This window comes from Antechinus flavipes, chromosome 4 (assembly GCF_016432865.1).
Source record: "Antechinus flavipes isolate AdamAnt ecotype Samford, QLD, Australia chromosome 4, AdamAnt_v2, whole genome shotgun sequence".
NCBI lineage: Eukaryota > Metazoa > Chordata > Mammalia > Dasyuromorphia > Dasyuridae > Antechinus > Antechinus flavipes.
This window is the reverse complement of record NC_067401.1, coordinates 84,918,720-84,940,277: the sequence shown is the minus strand read 5'-3', so window position 1 is coordinate 84,940,277 and position 21,558 is coordinate 84,918,720. Positions and strand designations below refer to the sequence as shown.

At 34.3% G+C, this 21,558-nt stretch overlaps 1 protein-coding gene across 1 annotated transcript in view; it reads left to right on the top strand.

Annotated features, from left to right (window-relative positions):
- The window catches only part of LOC127559568 (cation channel sperm-associated auxiliary subunit epsilon-like), a 124,815-nt gene that overhangs the window by 87,499 nt on the left and 15,758 nt on the right, over nt 1-21,558 (top strand). Inside the window, 6 exon segments of the mRNA XM_051993459.1 lie at nt 143-201; nt 1,593-1,668; nt 5,312-5,364; nt 9,297-9,347; nt 15,300-15,333; nt 15,406-15,485. Of these exon segments, the coding sequence (XP_051849419.1) occupies nt 143-201; nt 1,593-1,668; nt 5,312-5,364; nt 9,297-9,347; nt 15,300-15,333; nt 15,406-15,485 (353 nt within the window).

Here is a 21,558-nt window from a genome sequence, read left to right as displayed (position 1 = left end):
AAAATAAATATTAAATAGGCCCACCATACTGAGAGTCTTCCCTATCTTGTTTTGTGTGACCAAGAGTAGAGAGCCATGTCTTTAGAGTTTGGAAGTACCCATTTCACCTGACTTTGATGAATATTTTTTCCTTTTTTTTTAGACAGTGACATTTTACCAAAGGATTGACTATGAAGCTGTAAATAATTACAGACAACTCCAGTAAGTAGAATTTATTTTTTAAGAAAAAGAAAAAAGAAAAAACTTAGCTGTATTGGTTAGACTTAGCTTAAATATATCATTCATATTTTTTTTAAAAAACTATAAACATAATTTGATTCAAGTAATATTTGCACACAGGAACAACTTGCTTTGACTAAAAATGAAACTTCATATGACCTTTTTTTATGTTTACACTGTCTTTTTTTTAAATAATGAGTAGTAACCAATTGATGCTTTCATTCTATTTATGAATGAGGCATTAGAATCCTAAGGAAAATGCATGAAGAAGACATTCTCAGAAGATATTCATCTAAAGGATTGACCATTTGGGAGTATACTTAAACAAATTAAATTTACAATCATATTTCCTGAAAATAATTCTACACCTTTAATAATCATTAGAACCCTCATCTGAATCCTTCCTAATCATCCTCTACAAAAGGCCATCTGAACAAAGTCAAGAAAAGGTCTGTCACTGTTAGGATTTAGAAACTGAACCCCAGAATACTGTTGGGCTTCCAGGCCAGTGTTTCTCAAAAGAATTGGTAGGCTTGGACCATCTCCACTTCAAGAATGTTGCTGTTGGCAGAAGGCTAAATTCTAAGCGATAGTAGAAAAGTAAAGGGAAACAAACAGTATATTTATAGAGGTAAACAGTTTTCTGGTTTGGGGGTTTGTTTAGATTAGGGAACTAGCTTTGAGTTTAAATGGTTTCAAAGAAAATGTTTGATTGGTTCATTTTATGAAGATTGATGATAAACTTAAAAGCTCATGATATGCTGATTTTAAGGCTTGGAAGTTACTTAGAATTAGAACTAATCATTTTCTTTCCAGAGCCATCATTACTGTTAGCTAGCTAGCTAGCTAGCTAGCTAGGCATTTTCCATCCAGAGCCAGCTAGTAACTGTACATCCCATCCTCACTTTAATTCAACTTGAGCCACAGAGCTCTTCCTCTTTTCCTTTCTTTCTTCCTTCCTTATTATTTTTCTTTCCTTTCTCCTCTTTCCCTTACTTCCCTCCATCAATTCTGTCTGTATCATAAACTTCTCTAGGCAAGATGGCTTTGGAGGAGAAAGTGAGGCTGCTACTTTGCACAGTTAATCCTCACTCAAATCACCTTATATGTCCTGGCATCATATTTCCCTTATGTCATAGTCTTCTTCAAGAGTAAAGGACAAACAACAACTGTAACATATAAGCAGTAACGTGATAAGAGGATCCCCAATCTATAGTTGACTCAATAGTAGCACCACAAAATTTTGGAGTTGGGGCACTTGACACCTAGTAGAAAGTGTTAAGTCTACATCTTTACAAAGAAGCAAGGTTTATTGACTAGATGACTTTCAGTCCTGTGCTTTAATGATATTTCAAATGGATTCTTTTTCTTAGAGATGAACACATCGGTCATGTGTGGATTCAACTGCGACCCAGTCAATTTACAAAAACATGTCCATTATCTACTAAGGTAAGTTTCATAGGCATAAAAGTCAATAATCCATAATATCTATGTGCTTTTATCCAAGTGTTGCCTAGTACTCAACTGGGTTTTTGATTGACTGTTGTATGTGCAAGAGAAGTGATAAATTTAGATTTATGCTTTTGAGTGGAATTGATAATGCAATGATATTTTTGAGACAATCATGGTTAAGTGACTTAACTAGGGTCACACAGCTGTAAGAATCTAATTGACTTCCAAGACTGACATTCTATCCATTGTCCCACCTACTTAACCCCAATAGCATTCTTAAAAGACACATAGAGAAAATGTAGAATTACAAAGTAAAGAAATATTTACAGAAATGCCACGAGAAGGTGAGAATAAATAAGAGCAAACACGTGTTGGTTGAATTGAAGGCAGCCCCCAACCATGTCTGCCATTTCCTGACCACTGATGTTAAAGGAGCCGGTCAATATATGATATCAGCTACTGCTCTATCATTTTAACAATTTCATTCATTTTCATACTTTCAGCCCTACACATACCTGATAGTACTTTCTTTTCTTTGGTAAATTCCCCTACTGTGAAACATATGTGAGGTTTCAAAGTTGCTGTAGCATAAGTCTTCTCAACTTCACCTGCAATCATTCCTCATCAGCATTTGCCACCTGGACAACATAAATCTAGCCTACAATTCCCTCCTGCCTCTATTCAGATGCATTTAATGAATGGACTTCCAATTACAGTAAGGCTGCATTGCTCTTAAAGCAAAAACATGGTGCTGAACGGAGGACGAAACAACCATACATGCTTAGGGAAGAAAATATTCTGCACAGAAGAAAATACAACAGAAAACATCTCAGAAACTTACAAGGATAAAGGAACTGGAGACACACAAGGGGAAAAAGGGAAGGGAAGCCATATTAATAAGCTCATTTTAATATTCACACAATGATTTATTCATAAGAACCCATTGGAGTTGACAAAATAAATACCTCTACAAATTGATAAAATGGAAGAAACCCAGGTCCAAAAAAGGGTCCTGAAATGAGCCAGAGGCCAATCACAATATATTAAGATTATAACTATTTATTGACTGAGAAGAAGAATCTTGCAAGCTAGCACAGAGACAATTTCTCAAGTCTCCAAAGAGGAATGGGAAGAAGGTGGTCAAAGCTGGTTTCAGTAATTGCATGCCCCTCCAAATTCAGCTAAAGTTTATTTCTCAATGGATCATTGGTATGTCAACAGTCCAGGGCATCAAAACTCCTCCTTTTTGACTAGTCATTGTATTACTCCATTGTCTGGTTTCCTGTGAAAAGGGGATGCTTTGGGCAATTCAGAAATATAGGTATTATTGAGATTGTATCCACAAGGTGGGTGGTACGAGGGCTATTCCTACTTTTCAGCTATAAAAACAGGTTCATAAAGATTTAGTGACTTACTTAGAATCACACAAGAAAGCAATATATCAATCACACAATGAAAATCAATTAACAACTATGTGCCAGGGAATAGAAATACAGAGACAAAGAGGAAACAGATCTTGATTTCATGGATCTTCCATTCTACTAAAGAAGAAAAACATGTACACATTTACATATTTATACATGTATATATAATAATATATAATACATAATAATATAATAATATATAATATATGTATATTTCCAAAATATATACAAATGTCTTCTCTCTGAAATTACCTTTCCCTTTATGTTTAGATACAGTTTTCTGCATGTTACCTCCTCCCCCAGAAAAGTTTGAGCTCCTTGAGAAAACGAACTATCTTTTTTGCCTTTTTGTGCCCAAGATTTATTATGTTGTCCAGCACATAAATGCTTAATAATTGCTTTTTGCCTGATTGACAATAAATGTTATTGTAGAAGGGAGGCATTAACTACCAGAGAAATCAGAAAAAGTTTTACATAGAAGGAGGTACATGAGATGAGCTTTGAAGGTCACAGGGACAGCTCAGGCAAAGCCATAGGGACCAAAGATAGATACCATACATGTGGTTATTTTTTGTACTTTGTTCTCAAACAGAATCATGACATCAGAGAGGTGATGTGTTACAGGCATGTGAATTGAATTGGAGTGAGAGAGAGTTGTGCAAAATCATTTTTTCCTTTGGAGCCATCTAGATTCAGTGGCAAGATATAGATCAGGATGACTGGAGATGGCTCTAGATGCAGTGGAAGATAATTGACTTTTTAAGCCAAGGTCTTTCCCAGGTCTCAGTTTGTCTGAGGTCATCTAATCATTTCAAGGATAGGAAAGAAATGAGACAGAGAATGGCCATGGGTAAAGAACAACTAAAAAAGGCAATTAAACTTGAGAAGAAGAGAATTTCAGGTGACTGAGAAGTAGCAGTCAGTGAAATATGAGAACCAGGAAAGTGGTATCACAAAAACCCAGAGAGAAAGGAGTATCCAGAAAGATATTCCAAATGAATATTTGTCAGACACAGAGAGGTCAAGTGTAAGTACTGAGAAAAGTCCATTGTCTTTGCCAATTAAATAATTATGGAGGACAAAGTTTCAGTTGAGCCATGAGGTCAGAAATCACATTGCATAGTGTTACTGTCAAAACAAAGATATGAATCCACATTCAGCCAGCTTTAAATAAAACCATAACTAGTCCAAATTTGACTCCTCACTATCTCTCACCTAATCCCTCACCCCCAGTACATATCCCATCTGTTGAGAAGATCTATGGATTTCACCTTTATTACATCTTTTGAAAACACCTACTTCTTGTCTTTGATACCACCACTACCCTGGTGTGGGCCATCATCATTTCACATTTGGGCAATTAGAATAGCCTGTTTGTGGTTCTACCTGCCTGAAGTTTCTCCTCACTGCAACCATACCCCATTGAGCAACCCAATATTTTTCCTAAAGCATAGGTCTGATCTGGTTATTTCTCACTCCAGTGACTATTATTTCTAGCATCAAAGACAAAATCCTCTTGTACAAAGTACAAAAAACAACTTCGGTTGTTGAAAGGCTGTTCAAAGCCTTTCATGACCTAGCACCTCCACCCCTATTTTTCCAATTCTCTCCTCCACATACTCCACTTATGATGGCGCTTCCATTTTTTCTGACTCTTCCTTCATACCTACAACACTCTGCCTTTTCATCTCTGTTTCCTGGCTTCTTTGACTCCCTTCAAGTCCCAATTAAAACAGGAACTGTCTTTTGCTTCTTTTTGCATCTACAGACCATGGCATAGTGCCTTGCACATGATAGGTACTTAATAAAAATGTTTATTAACTGACATATGTTAAGTTTGAAGAGATTGCAAAACATCCTAATGGAAATATGAAACTAGAGCTTGAAATAGAAGTTAGAGCATGAAATGTCAATTTGAGAATCAATGTGAAAGAGGTAATCATTGAAACAAAGAGAAGGTGTGTTTGTTATGGTAACAAATGCATAAAGTCAAGAGCAGAGAGCTAAGGAGGTCTTAGGAGGTACCCATACTAAAGAGATGGGAATAGGGGGGAAAGCAAAATAAGAATATTAATGCATTGTCACAAAATCATACTTTTAAAAGAATATTAAATACTGTTACTTTCAAAAATTTATTGCTTCCTAATTCTAGGTTTTTCCAAAGTAAACTGAATCATACTCACTGATCTCACCATTTAAATTACTCTCTTACACAGATAATTCATGTATCTGTTGGCTGTTCTCCATACAGACATATTGTACTCAAAGGGTAAGTTTAATGTATTATGTCTGTCTTCCTGTAAATTTAACTCATTGGTAGAAATTAATGATAATTAGCAGTATTTGGGGTCAAGTGTTTAGTATTTTTATTCAAAGTGATTTGACATTATTAATATTCAATTACTGTTTCAATTAATTTTGAGTTTTTAAAGGGACTAAATAGTAAACATTAAACTTGTTTTTCTATTAAATCAGATCTTCATTAGAAGTCCTATGCTGCTTTCAAATAATGATATAAAGATCCAGTTCAATGTTTTTAAAAATCATAACTACATAGACTCTGTAAGAACCTAAGAAACTGGAGGGGAGGAGGGAGGGGAGAACTTTGAGTATATGGGCCTAGTATCAGGTAATATATCTGTTGTTTAAGGACCAGATTAACTAAGATAGAATTGTACCAGTTTGGACAGAAGGTGAAGAGTTGCTTAGCTAGAGGAGTTCAGAACTATTGTCAGTGACAATGATAGACATATTAATAAAGTAACAAGTACTTGAAATATTGAATTATTAAGGCAATATGTAAGAGTTCTTTTTCCTTCTTAACTGATCGAGGCTTTTCTCTATTTCCTGTTTCTTAATGGAACAAATTATCATTCACCTCCTATCTTCTTAAAGCAGCAGCAGGGTGCTCAAATTAGCAAATCAAGTCAGTAGTCATTTATTAACAGACATAGGCTTCTTGTCCCCAGAGGAGTCTTTAAGAAATAACCATCCCTTAGTTAAACTTTATGGTCATTAATTAACAAAGTTATTTGTAATCTCTTTTTGTATTTATTTGTCTGTTTTTCCAAGCATTTATCATCCCTTCCTCTTGCTGGTCCCCCTACTGAGCAAGAAAAGGGGATAAAAACCTCCAAAACAAATATCCATAAGAAAGCAAAACAAATCCCCATGTTGACCATGACCAAAATGTATATCTTATTTTGCATCTTAAGTCCATCACCACACTGTCAGGAAATGAATGGTGTATTTCATCTTTACTCATCTAGATTCCTGGTTTATCATTGTATTAATCAGAATTCTAAAGTCTTTCAAAGGTATTCTTATCTATAGTTTTGTCACTGTATAAATTGTTTTCCTAATTTTGTTCATTGTTCATAATGGACTTTCCAAATTCCTCCAAAATTGTCCATTTCATCCTTTCTTAAGAGGAAGTCATATTTCATTACATTCATATACCATCTTTTGTTTAAACTTTCCTGAATAAAGTTTCCCCGTAATTCTGCGCTACTTCTCCAAAAAGCCATAGTTAATATTTTGGTGCATATAATTCCTTTTTCTTCTTTTTTTGCTGTCTATGGAGAAAAATCGGTCACTCTTTTCTAGGAATATCAAACCTCCATTACTTAACCAAGAGAAATCCAGCTTTTACAAGAACCTGATCCATGTTTTCTCTTGGTAATATTGTGTAATCATGTTTATACAATGCTACATACTATAACTCTGTTATATTGTAACAACGTTAGATAGACCAAGTTTGGGGTGAATGAATTACTTCCAAAAAGGTCATTCTAGCCTACTATGTATCACTGTCTTCCCTATGTGGAGATGGGAGAGAAAAACAAAAAAATAAAAGAAAATCTCAACCTATGTAAATGTAGCTAAATAATATCAGATACATTTTTTATTATAGCTTTTTATTTACAAAATTATGCATAGGTAATTTTTCAGCATTGCCTCTTGGAAAACCTTCTGTTCCAACTGTTCCCCTTCTTCCCCCATCCCCTCCCCTAGATGGCAGGTACCCCAATACATGTTAAATATGTTAAAATATATGTTAAATATATGTAAATATAACCATACAGTTATTTTGCTGCACAAGAAAAATCAGACTTAGAAATAAGGTAAAAATAACCTGAGAAGGAAAGCAAAAATGCAAGTGGACAAAAACAGAGGGAGTGGAAATGCTATGTTATGGTTCACACTCATTTCCCATAGTTCTTTCGCTGGATGTCGATCGTTCTCTTCATTATTGAACAAATGGAATTGATTTGGCTCTAGATAACATTTATCTTTTAGGATCTTTTTCTCCTGAAAAATAATTTATTATGTTTATAAAAGTACGTAGTCATACATAAAATTAAGGAAACTATCATTCAAGACTTTTATTCTTAAACTTTTTGTTAACTCACTTACCAATCTGGTGAAATCTAAAGTGTTTTTAAATGTGCAAAATAAAACACATAGCATTACAAAGAAAATAAATTATATGGAAATACAATTTTCAAAAAAAATTTAACTTCATGGAACCCAGGTTAAGAGCTCTTGAATTCATTAATCAACAAATCAATCTCTATTATTAGTGAATTTTAATAGTCATTCTTCCAACAGTCAGTTAAAGTTAACCATAACCTATTTTCAAGGGCATATATACTAGACTTTTGCTTTTCCAAATACATAGCTTTCAGCCCAGGATGGTGTCTAACTCCACCTATAGGATAATCCAAATATCCATAGAAATGATATGAAGCACAAAGTAAGCATTGAAGAGAAAAGCAATAGGAAAATTATCTAATATTACCCTTTCTCAAGATGTCTTCCTCTGGGTTCAAAGTGGGGTGAATCTAGAAGTTCTTTAGCCAGGGGATAATTCCTATTCTATCTGTTGCTTTAAATCCCAACTATTCCAAATTTCTTAGTGAAGAGGGTTTTTCTTGGCTGCTATTGGCTTCAAGGGAGATCTTAATTGGGTCTAACCCTTTAAAAATCCATCTGGATTCCTAAGAAATTCAAAAATTACCTTTCTTCTTCAAGTGGTTCAGGGGATAATGTAAGCAAGAAGTAATGCCTCCATAGTGCTTCTATATTCACAAAATCATAGCATTTTCAAGTGAGAAGGGACTCCCAAGAAGCCATCTAGTTCAACTCATACAGGAATCACACTATAATATACGTTGAAAGTGATCAGCATTCCTACTGAGCTTTCTGAGAAGAATGAGAATAAGTGAAATGACCACAGCTTAGATATTAATGAAATAGATTTGTCTAAAAGATGGCCTAAAAAATAGCTCTTCAGCTTTCAATTACTAAAACCTAGATGAAAGAATAAGTCCATCTAAAAAAAGAACAAGTATTGCTATAAAATGGTTCAAGTAATTTTGTTTGGCCTTGCCAAATATATAAGAATTCAATTCAATTCAATAAGTATTTCTTGAATACTCACAATGGGCAAAATTCAGGTTTTCAGTGATGATCAGTTTCTATACTCTCTTTGCCCTTTAGGAACTTAGAATCTAGAAAAGGGAATAAGACAAAAACACAACAATAAATTTAAGTGAGAATGTGATGTTCCATGAAAAAAGCACAGAATACTGTTGGGGTATAGAGGAAAAAGAGAGATTTCCTGGCTGGAGAAATCAGGAAAGGCTTCCTAATAAAGGCTGACATTTGAAATAGGCTTTGAAGAATGGGCAAGATTTTGACAAAATACTTGCTGGCTAATCTGTTGGATTACATGATCTCCAGAAACTCATTATTCCACAAAATGAAGTCAACTTGGTAACTCACACAATTCTTAAGATCATTTCTAATGCTAGCTGCAAGACTTTTATCATCCTCCTTTCCACTTTACTACTTTATCCCCTAATTCCCACCATTTCAATTTGTTGTTACATATTGTCTCCTTCCATTAGTCTGTAAGCTCTGAGTTTGCAAGGGCTGCCTTATGCATTTCTTTATAAACCAACAGGTAATACAGAACATTACATATAGTAGACACTTAATAAATGTTTATTCTGACTCTGATAAAAATGGAGAGAGGATAGAATGGATTCCAAGCAGAGAAAACTACCTGAACAAATGTAAGGGTAGGAGAACATTCGGGTTATCCTCATTTACTATTAAATAGTTTAAATATGCAAATAAAAAATATATCACACTATGATATTTGTCTTTATTGATATGCTTTCATTTTTTGCACAGATATAAGGAGAATGAATGTAACTATACGGAGGTGAATTATATCATTAAAAGGTAAGAAACATTTTAATAATATCTGAAGTAGCAGAATTCTATATTAATAAGGGTATTACTTATTCAATATTTATGATCAATGAATATTCACTGGGCAGAAAGGAGTCAGATTTAACATATTTTAAGTTTCCTAAGTGTAAAACATTCTGTTTCATTAATTCATTCAAAAGACAGTGTGGTGTTGTAGTTAAAGAACTGTTTTTTGATCCTGGAAAACCCTTTGTGTAGCCCATACCATCTATGTGATCCTGGGCAAGTTCCTTACTCTCAGCTATATTCCAGCAATTCTCAATGCCAATCAAATTTTTTTATGTGCCATGCATTGTGCTACAAAGACAGAAATGAAAAGAAAATTACAATCTTCTAGAGAAAAACAATAGGTACTCAGAGAAATAAATATAGATACATAAAATATTTACATAGTAATTTGCAAGAGAATGCACTAGTGATTGGGGGATAGACTTCCTGTAGTTATGGAGCTTAGCCTTAAAAGAACCTGAGAATTCTAAAAGGGAAAATTTAGGAAGAAATGCATTCTTTACAAAAGACAAACATGGGAAATTAAGTTCTGTATATGGAAGTAGCAAATAGCATACAGGAAGAGTATGAATATGTATTTGTGTAAAAAGAAGGAAAAGGAAATAAATCTACATTTTTAAAATGTATATATTAGATGAGTGCATGTTCCAATTCGTGGGATCCATCCCCCAGATGGCTACTTCAGGTTCAAAGTGTACCTAAAATAAAGGATCATATTATAAAAGTGAATATAACCTTCAACCCAGCAATAACATTGCTAGTTCTATAGTACAAAGATATCCAAAAAAAAAAAAAAAAAAAAAAAGGAAAAGGACCCATTTCTACAAAAATATTTATAGCAGCTCTTTTTGTGATGGCTAAGAATTGGAAATCAAAGGGATGTCCATCAATTGGGAAATGGCTAAACAAGTAATAGTATATAATTATAATGGAAAATTAATTTATAAGAAATGACAAGCAGGATGATGTCAGAAAAGACACACATGAACTGATGCATAGTGAATTGAATTCAAAGTGAATTGAAGAAAAACAGTAGAACATTGTACACAGTAATAACAATATTGTTTGATGAAGAATTGTGAATGACTTAGCTATTCTTGACAATATAATTATCCAAGATGATCTCAATCTGCCTCCAGATAAAGAACTGAAATTGTTTGAATGCAAACCTGAAGCATTCTATTTTTCACTTTCTTTCATTTTCTTTCATTCAAATCTTCTTGGACCAAATGACTAATATGGAAATGTTTTCCATAATTGCACAGGGATAGCCTGCCTCTGATTGGTTACTCTCTTAGGGAGGAGGAAGTAAAGAAAGAGAGGGATAGAATTTGGAACTTAAAATTTTAAATAAAATTGTTAAAAAAAAAAAAAAAAACTTGCAATATAAATAAAACAAAATAAAATAGTAGCTCATGAACTCCCACCCAAACAACAATGCAATGCACACAGTAAGTGGGAAAAGACTACAACACATTACAAGAAATTGTATATGAAAAATAGTGTAAATGATGTAATCAAAATAATGTATTATTGAAAAAGATAATGACTTGTGTTCAGGATGAGAGTGATCAATGAGGAGCCTAACAATTCTTTTGGTATCCTCACAACATCCAAAAAAAAAAAAAATCCCCAGAATGTTAGTGGAACCACCATGGCAAATTTATGGAAAACTATAGTTGAGAATTGCACCAAAGGGTAAGCATAAGATAGGGTTATTTACAACTGTGACATCACAGATCTATTGGAATAATATAGTGTTAAGAGTATTAGAATATGGATGGATAAATTAATTGGCTATATGGACTAAAATGATATTTGGAAGTAGGGAACAAAACAATTAAGAGGCTATTAAAACAATCAAATAGCGAGATAAAAAGATTGTATACTAAGATGATAACTTCAGACATAGAAAATAAATGTTTAACTGAAAGATGTTTCAAAGGAAGAGTCAGGATTCTATTAGTATTTGGATATTAGATTAAAGAGTGAAAAGAGCTAAATTTAACAAAGCTATGAAGATCTTAAGACTTCTTCCCACCCTAATTTTGAAACAATGGTAGAATCCAGACATTCAACCAGTTCCCAATCCATCTAATTGTTTTAATACCTAATTCTCTCCACCTTTTCCACAAAACGTAGGAGATACTCTCTAAAATCCTTGGCTAAGAAATAGGTAAACATATGTATGATATCTAATCCTAATCTGCTAGGAGTGGAGATGGGTCTAAATTTGTGCATCTCACATTTTTTTTTAATTACTGCAATTCTACTTTGCTCATAGAGCACAGCATCTTCTTTGATATGGGCTCACTATGCTGAGGTAGTACTGGGCTAGCATCTTCCATATTTCATAATCAATTCCAAAGCTTTTCAGAGGGTCCTTGAGAGTGTCTTTGTATCATATCTAATGGCCTCTGTGTGAGCCTCTTGCCTTGGTTAAGTTCCCTGTAAAACACTCTTTTAGGCTATGTATGTTTGGCGTCAAACAGCATTACTAGCCCCTAAAAATCAAAAATTTGAATGCGTGGAAATTTAGCTCAAGAAAGGACCTCAATGTCCAGTACCTCATTCTGCTAGGTGATCTTCAGAATCTTCCTAAGACAGTTCAAAATGGAAGTGATTCAGTTTCCTGGTATAGGAGTTAGATTGTCCAGGTTTTGCAGGCAGACAATGTCAGCACGATGGCTCTGTAGAGCTTCAGTTTGGTAAGCAATCTAAAACCTCCTCTCTCCCAAACTTTTCTTCAGAGACTTCCAAACACTAAGATAGCTCTAGCAATGCACTCATTAACCTTATCATCTGTGTGTACATCCTTAGAGAGTATACTGCCAAGGAACTTATCCACAGCATTCAGAATTTATCTATTTGCTATAATCAATGGTTCCATATATGGATGCTGCAGTATGGACTAATGGAAAACCTGTTTTCTTGATGTTAATTATTAGGCCAAAATTAGCACAACCAGCAGAGAATTGATCTATAGTCTACTGCATCTCAACCTCAGAGATTGCATTGAATGCACAATCATCTATGAATAAAAAAGTCAAGGACCAACTCTCCCTCCATTTCAATCATGACTTGTAATCTTTACAATTTGAATAATTTATTGTCACTAAATAGCTCATCTTGATGCCATTTTTGTCTTCATTGAAAGCACTTAACAACATTGCTGAAAACATACATGAGAATAAACACACAACTCTCCATTGGTGACTGGGTAAGCACGAGAGCATCATCCATTATCCAGAATTTATATAAGCATGTTGCCATGGACTGGCATCCAAACCAAGAAAAACTCCAAGCAACAAAATTTTGCTACAATCTTCCACACGTCCTTATTAATGACAATATCCAAGGCTTTGGTCATATCAGCATTGTAGACAGACTTCTGCTCTACTCCTGGTATTTCTGCTGCATCAATAAAGCAGCAAATCCTTAGCCTTTCTGAAGTCACACTAACTCTTGGATAAATGGCCATCTTCCAGATGAATGATCAGCCTATAAAGGGAAAGACACTGACAAGAATTTTGCCTAAGATAAAGACACACACACACCCCTAGGTACCAGTGGTTAAGTGGAATCATCTTCATGAAAGTTTCTGTATATTTTTATATTTTGATCACAGAGTAGAATCCTAGTCTGCTACAATGAACAGGCTAAGATGAAGTTAGGTGAAGAGGACAATTTTTTGAGAATCTTTTTTAGCATCTTCCTCATGCCAAGAGTTGAGCAGTACAATTCTTAAATAAGGCTGCTCAGAAACAGCAACTATTGAGTCCCACTGCTGTTTCAGTCCAGAAATGGGAGCTATAGTCTCTATACCTGCTACTCCTATCATTTGCCTGTTGTTCCAGCACTCTGAGGGAGGTAAAAAGGATATGGATGATGCCTCTTGACTCCAGCATGTATAGGATTTTAAAGTGACAGAATCATGTAAAGTCATCAGATTTACTCTTTCTTCCAAAGTGGCAAAACAAAATTCAAGATGACTTGTGATAGCTTTGGATGCAGTGCATGACCTTAGCATCTTCAATGTCTAAGTGCTCCATACTGCCTGCTCCAGCTGTGCTCATAAACAAGAGAACAAATTGTTCTCATTCTCCCCTTCTGCTTGGGGAAGTTTTCACATGTTTGGAACAGACACCTCTTCTAACTCACCAATAGATTTAAACCCTCTCTGTTATCCTCAACCTAATTTAGCCCATCTGCTGAGACTGTTTTGCTGGGACTGTTAGGCTGGGATTTGCATTCATACTACAGCTCCTTAGAACCACAGGTGAAAGTTGGATAGCAGGTAGACACCAAAGGAAGATGAAAAGGACTTAGCAGCTCACATAACAGAGGTGCTAGTCTTCTCTGAAGCCCATCCGAGTCATTCATTCAACAATATGTCCTCTGGTTAAAAATAGCCCATCAATTTATAATTGAAGATAAAATTTTACAGAATACCAAGTAGTTAGCTTTTAAACCAGTTCTTAATCTGATATCTGTAGACTTGTTTATTTTATTAATATTTTGATAACTTTATTTCACTATAATTATTTTCTTTGTAATATTATGTATATTATCTTATGCATTTAAAAATCTCATCCAGGGGGGCAGCTAAGTGATGCAGGAGATAGAGCACTAGTCCTAAAGTCAGGAGATCCTGCGTTCAAATCTGACCTCAGACACTTAACACTTCTTAGCTGTGTGACCCTGGCAAGTCACTTAACCCTAATTGCCTCAGCCAAAAAAAAAAAAAAATCTCATCCAGAGAAGGGATGTATAGATGTCACCAGACACTATCAACGAGATCCATGAAAATGAAAGGCAGAGAATGTCCTCTATCCCTTATATCACCAAGCTACCTATTTTCCTATGGTTTTGTAGGCCAGGCCAACTCAGGCTGATCTAGCAGCTCAGGTTCAAAACTAGAATGAAGAAATAAATATGTAGATCATCTAATAGTTAATCAAAAAGAAGTTTATTTAGCCATAATATGGAAAGATTATTAATTAGGGATAAAGAATTGATTCAATTAGACACCGCTTCCTTATCTCTGTATTTGCCATGATAGTACCATTGGTAAGGAGCTCCTTACTTCTTATGGGCTAGTTTTCATATTGAAGTTTATGGTTTGACTCTTAGACTTTTGAGTTAATTATATCTGAAGGATGATTTCAGTCCCTTTTAAGAAAAAACAAGTTAAGCCTGTTGCGGGTAATGCCTTAGGAAAAGCGAGCCCAAACGCTGAGGTAGGAATACTAAACTGCTTCTATCTAAGTAGTATGGGAGAATTAGTCAAGCACCATCAAGAAATAACTTTTTCTTTTCTTCACCAGAGATATGATCTCATCAATGTGTGGAAACTTTCTTTACTTATGTAGATATGCTATAATTCATAGCCTCAGAGCACTAAGATGCTGAGTGGCTTTCCCATAGTTATATAACTGGTATATTGGAGGGAGTAGAACTTGAATCCTGGTCTTCCTGACTCCAAAGCTGGTCATCTACCTACTATACCATGCTGTCTTATTTGGTCTGAGCTTTAAAAGATTATGGTCTTAAAAAAAAAAAAAGATTATGGTCTTAGCTTTTAAAGGATTAAAAAGTGATTTCCCAGGTATCCTATGGATTTAACCCTCTATTTTTGTTTCTTGAAGATTTTTTTTTTCAACAAGAACCAAAAAAGCATATATTTTTCATTAAATTAAACCTTTTTATTTCCAAATATTCCTTAAGACCACAAAATGAGCTTTGTAATTCTTAATTTTAATTCAGTCTCCACCTTCCTAAACACTAGTGAAAAGATGAGATCCTTATTTGTTTGCATAATGAAGTTATGAAAATTAAATATGTTTTAGCCCATAAAGGAATTGTTTTTAATGTGTAAAGCTTCAGTATTTTAAAACGTTTCCTTTTTATTAGGCAATTTTTGAGGGGCAATCCATCAGAACACAAGGTAAGAAAATTATGATTTTTTTGTCCATAAGTCAAATTTATAAAAATAACTTACAGATTTTTTCTTTTCTAGCAGGTACACTATAATATTAGTGAATATGGCTGCCCTTTGAACATTTATATGTTTGAAAGTTTTCGCCCTGTCCTTCAATTGTAAGTAACATCCTTAAACATTTTCCCATTTGTCTTGCATTTTTCTAAATCATGAAATTAAAATCGGGGCTAACTGATAGGTCAAAAATAGGTTTTTGTGTTTGTTTTCACTGTGTCTATTTATTAGGCCATTGATAACATTCCCTTTGTTTTGCTTTAAATTTTATTCTTCAGGATTATTGTCAAAATTCTTCCTTCCCTTCCCTATAATCTTGAGTCAAGTGACTAATGCATCCCCAAAAAATCGCTCTTGGTTTTCAACAAATTAATTTAGAATGTAACCGTTCACTGATAATGGTTACTTTACTGTTTCATCTGTGCTTTAAAATGATCTCTGTTTTTCCATCAGCTATTAGGGAGTATATTATTGATAAAGACAAGAAATTTAAATTTGCACTACAATTCAGTTTCTACAGCCTCTTGAGATAATTAATCCATCCCAACCTAAAAGGTATTAGAAAAATAATTAAAGGACGGTGTAGTTGCTCTAAGAGATCAGAAGAAATCCATTACTTCCCCTGCCATCCAGAAAATTCAACAGCTAATAATATAACCTTGCAATTGCAGTGGCACTAGGGAATGTTGTTTCTATTTCTTTGAGAGTATTTCTTTAAACCACAAATGTTGGTAAATGATTTGTGACCTTTCTATTGAATAGAGGAGGTAAGGGAGAGAGATAAGCAATTATTTAAATCCTATTTTACTGGAGATAATGTGCTAAGCACTTTACAAATACTGTCTTACTTGATAGAATACCTAATTCCTGAAAGTAGATACTATAAACAAAATTACTTATCAGTTCTAGTGAGTGACATCTAAGTTTTTATCCCATGTTTTCTTGGCTCCTTCTAGTTGTAAAATTTTATAACCAACATTAATGGAATAGATTAATGAATAATCTAATTTAGTTCAATGTTTTATTTTCATAATGTGAGGGATGTAGAAGACCCTTACCCAAAATGATGACTCAGATCACTCAGTAAAAGGAAGAAAAGTTGTTCATTAAAAACCTCTGGAGAATGAGCCATCCCATCACGAGATAAGAAAGAGAAAGCTTGTGGTAGGAGGATTAAAGAAGTAATAAAGATACATAGCTTTTATACAAGAGATTACATCACAAATAAGAGAGCATTGAGAAGGGGAGGAGGAGGCATCTAATTAGTTGTTGCTATGCGGAGAGATTGGAATGGAAAGTTTCTGTTTCCTGGAAATCTCCTGATTTCTAGGAAACAAAAAATCAGGCCTTCAGGCTTAATCAAGCAGATAGTGGTCAAGCTAATAGACTCAATATCGATAAATGTCAAATACTGATAAATGTCATCAGCTCAGGTTAAGTAAATATGTTTACAGCTCAAGTAAATATGAGCCTGCACCTATTATACAGGTCATAGGGGAAACACAGAAATAATGAAAATAAAATACAGAAAAAGAATTTAAACATACCTGTAAGTTCTTCACCTTATCTCTCCACTCCACACAATAGTGATATTTGTAATTCAGTCTAAATGGCACTGCTATGATGAGAATATACATTATTGTCACTATGATAATGTTCATAATTTTCAACATTCTGAAGGCCATTTTAAATTCAGAGGTTTTGAATTTACTTTTTTTTTTAGATGATGCTTCCAGTAATTTGTAGTCTTTTTTTTCCTCCTTCAAACAAGAAAAGTGAGAACATAGGTATTTTGGAATAGATTGAAGCTAGAAAGAACCAAAGAGATTATCTTGTTCATCCTCATTTTATAAGTGAAGAAACCAAGAAATTGAAAGATGAAGTTATATGCCCAAGAACTTATAGGATAAGAGGTAGAGCCAGAATTCAAAGGAAGACCTTTTGAGTCCAAATCCAAAACTCTTTAAGCTATAGATATCTACAATGTCTCAACCATATTAAATTAGTGAATTAATCATATAACTACCCAGCAATTTTTAAGTAATCCAGCTATCCAATAACCTTTAGAAAAATTCTGCAAATATTTAATTATATAGTACCTGGAGATCTCTTGATTACAGCTGGTGTTCAATTTTCAACAAGATTGCTAAGAGGTTCATAGCTTAATAGGAGAGACCATGGGATCCAATGCTTCATTTTATGTATCATACAATCTCAAGGCTATAATTCTAGAGTTGGAAATAACCTAAGACAACATCTAATTTCATTTTCTCATTTAAAGTTGAGATAAAGTCTCTTGCTCAAGTTCGTACAGACAGTAAAGTTTCAATGGTACAGTGTACATCACACTGGAGCTGAAGTTTGATTGTCCTCATCTATAAAATAAAAATAATAAAAGCACTAACATCACAGAGTGCTAGTGAGGACTGAATGACATAATGCATTTAAAATACATAGGAAACCTCAACACCTAAATAAATGATAGTTGGCAGAATTAGATTTGAACTTACGTATTAACTCCTAAGATTTGTGTGCTTCCAAAAAGCAGACTAAAATCAGATCCCTTCCATTATTTCAAAATAGCAGAAAATGTAACAAATTGAGTAAAATAATAACAACAATAAAAATAGGAAAGAAAAGATCAAAAGGAAAAAATGTACAGGGAAAAAGAGAGAGAAAGTGGAACTGTACAGGGGGAGAGAGAAAGAGATAGCAAAAGGGAAGAGGGAGAAAGAGGAGAAAAAGAAAAGAAGAGGGGAAGAAGAAGAGGGAAAGAAGAAGGAGAAGAAGGAGAAGGAGAAGGAGAAGGAGAAGGAGAAGGAGAAGGAGGAAGATTTATTAGCACACTAAAGAGAGAACTTAAGGAAAGTATCTCCCTATGAGGTTGAAAAGCAGGTATTTATGAAGGGGAACATTCCTTGGCAAGTAACATTATGAAACAGAAATGATAAAATATATGTCATTTTAGGGAAATCGCATGATTTCAGGGTACTTAAAACTTGACAAGGAACTACTAAAGGGGAAAGATCTTCCACTTGTACTCCATTGCAATATTTTCAAATACCCTAAAGTCTAATCCAGCCTCTACAAAAGGACTTCTATGTAAAAAGTTGTTTCCTGTAACCTGTTTGGCCCCAGATGTGAGAAGCAGAAGTGGGCATAAATTATAAAGAGGCATATTTGCATTTTATTTAAGAGAAACTTCCTCAAAACTAAAACTACCCAAAAGTAGAAGATGCTGCTTTGAAGCAATGAGTCTCTGTCTTTATTTGAAGTCTGAATACAGGGTAAATGTCAAGTATATTGTAAAGAAAATTATTTTGCAAGTAAAAGTTTAACTAAATGATCAGTAAAATTCCTTTTCACTCTGAAATTGTGTAAATCTGTGACAATAGAATGGGCAGACATGATCCAAATATTATAGATTCTTCAGAAAAATAAAACGGAAAAAAAAAAGTCAAAATACAGACCTCAATATATCCTATAATAAAATTTCCCAGAAAATAAAGGTATATACTAGATTTTATTTTTCAAGACTCCACAAGTTGACGACAGAAAGAAATCTCAAATTTAAGTAACCAAGAAATATAGTGAGCAAATGTCAGATATAATTAGACAAATTAGGGAGGCATTTAGGATTAAGGGTAAAAAGATATTAACCCACAGGACTTGCCAAGGGTCACATAGTAAGTGTCTGAGTCTTATGCCAGGCCAAGGCTGTGCCACCTAGCTACTTTATGCTTTTTATGTGCTAAATAAAAGCAATCTGGGTCATCTAAAGCTTCTAATTCAGTATATGAAATATCAAAGGAAAAAAAATTGAAATAAATCATTAAAAAACATTAAATCAATTTACATCCCCAAATCATATATCCCATAAAATCTATCTTAATCATCAATGAAAAAATGTTTAAGAAGGACATTATAAAAATGAATGTATTAGGAATGGAGTGAGGGATGAAGATCATCTATATCAGAGCGTCTTAAAATTTTTTCACTGACAAACCCATTTTACCCAAGGATTTTTTACATGATCCCACCTCAAATCTGAGTTGAGGTACTTCTGGCAGTGTTCATGCATGTACAGTATAAAGTGTGTATGCTGTGTGTTTAGAACCAAAGCTACAGTGAAATCATAAAATGCAACATGGACAAGTGCTGCTAAAAACACCTTGGATTCATGTTTGATTTTGAATTAATTTTTGGTCGCTCAGAAATCTTTTACTGCTGCCAACTTTTTTTGTGATCCCCATATCTATGGAGTTGCAACCCACAGTTTAAGAAGCTTTGATTTATATAAACCTTATTAAAGATGGTAAGTTGCCAATAGAGAGGAGAAGGAAATATATGCTATATATATAGAAGTACAAATGACAATATTTGGCAACTCTTTGGATATGAGGGTAAAGGAAATAATTTATCCCAATTACTTGTCCCACTGCAGATGAAACCCAGCTCTATATATTCACCTCTAGTACCATTCCCACATTACCCAAAACCTTTTGAACATTTCATTGTCCCATAGGCATGTCCCATAGATGTCCCACAGGCATCTCAAACTTAATATTCCTTCCATTTCACACTTACTGCCTCTTCTAAAATCATAGCAAAATAAAGTCATCAATTTAGAGCTAGAAAGAATCTATTTTGATTCTTCCATTTATTAGTATGTGCTCTTCTGAAATTACTTTGTGCATAATAGTTAAGGACTAAAGTACAAAGACAAAAATGTGATAGTCCTTACTCTCAAAGAACTATTTTTTTCTCTTGGGAGAAACAACTCACATAAAGAAAAATAAACACAAAATATATACAAAGTACATACAGGAGAGGGCATTTGAGTTGAGCTTTGAAAGAAGCTATAAAGAATTCTAGAAGACAAAGGTAAAGAAAGAAGTACATTCCAGTCATTGGTGACAGCCTGCACTGAAGATGAAATAGCATGTACAGGAGACCAAAAGTAGGTGATTTTAACTTTTTTTATTAATATGATGTGATTCTTATTGAATAGACCTTGTCCTTTGAGTCCTCCTTACAAAACTTTTTTCACCTTTATCACAAATCACATATAAATATAATAGGTTCCTTCTACCTTCCATCTTTTGTTTGTAGCAAAAGGGAAATTTGAGAGGATCCTAGATGTGTACATTGCACATGGTATTGGAGGTGTGGGGGAAAAGAGGTTATTCATGGAGACCATGCTAAATGGAGAATTCTGGGAATTAGGAAGTGATAGCCCTGCTGTTCTCTGCTCTGGTCTGACCACATCATATTGAGAGTCAATCAACAAACATTTATTAAGCACCTACTATGTGCCAGGCACTGTGAGAAGAATTCGTGGATGCAAAGAAATGTAAAAGACAGCCCCTGCCCTCAAGATGCTTACAGTCTAATGAGAGAGACAGCATGAAAATAACCATGTTCAAACAAGATGAGGCAGAGAAAATCAGCAAAGAGAAGGTACATTTTTAGTCATAATAGCTCTTGAATAGCTTTGGTAAGTTGGAGAACCTCCAAAAGAGGGCATCCATCATTCACTTTGGTAAAAGTTCTTGAGTTCATTTCATGTGAGGATCAGTTGAAGAAACTAAAGATATATAAGCCTGAAAAAAATTCTCAGGGGATACAGGGCCAATATTTAAGGAAGTTGTGTTATGGAAGAGGGATTAGATTGCCCTTCTTGTCCCCAGAGGGCAGAGTTAGACATAATGAGTAGAATTTAGAAAAAGGCAAATCTTGACTTGATTTCAGGAAAATTTTCCTAAGAATTAGATACGTCCAAAAGTGGAATGGACTGCTGTAAGAAGGATTAGGAAGGACTTTCTGCTTTGGCATTAGAAAGGAACATTTTGCTCATTCTCTTTGATTTGGATAGAAGAAAAATAAATAGCAGCTGTGAGGGGTTGTTTCTATTGATCTCACAATTAATCTGGATAAAAGGACTAAGGATGCATGTTCACATCCAAAGGTACTAAGGCTGACCTCATCTCCCTACAAGATAAAAGTACATCTACCACTTGAATGCCACACTTTTCTCTCTCTTTTGTCCCAGAATTTTCCATGACTCAATCTAATCATTACACACAATCACACAAGTTTTTCCACTGATGTACATTCTGAGATTTCTGTTTCTCATAAATGAGTTGCATAGAAATGATGCGAGTTGGAGAAACCCAA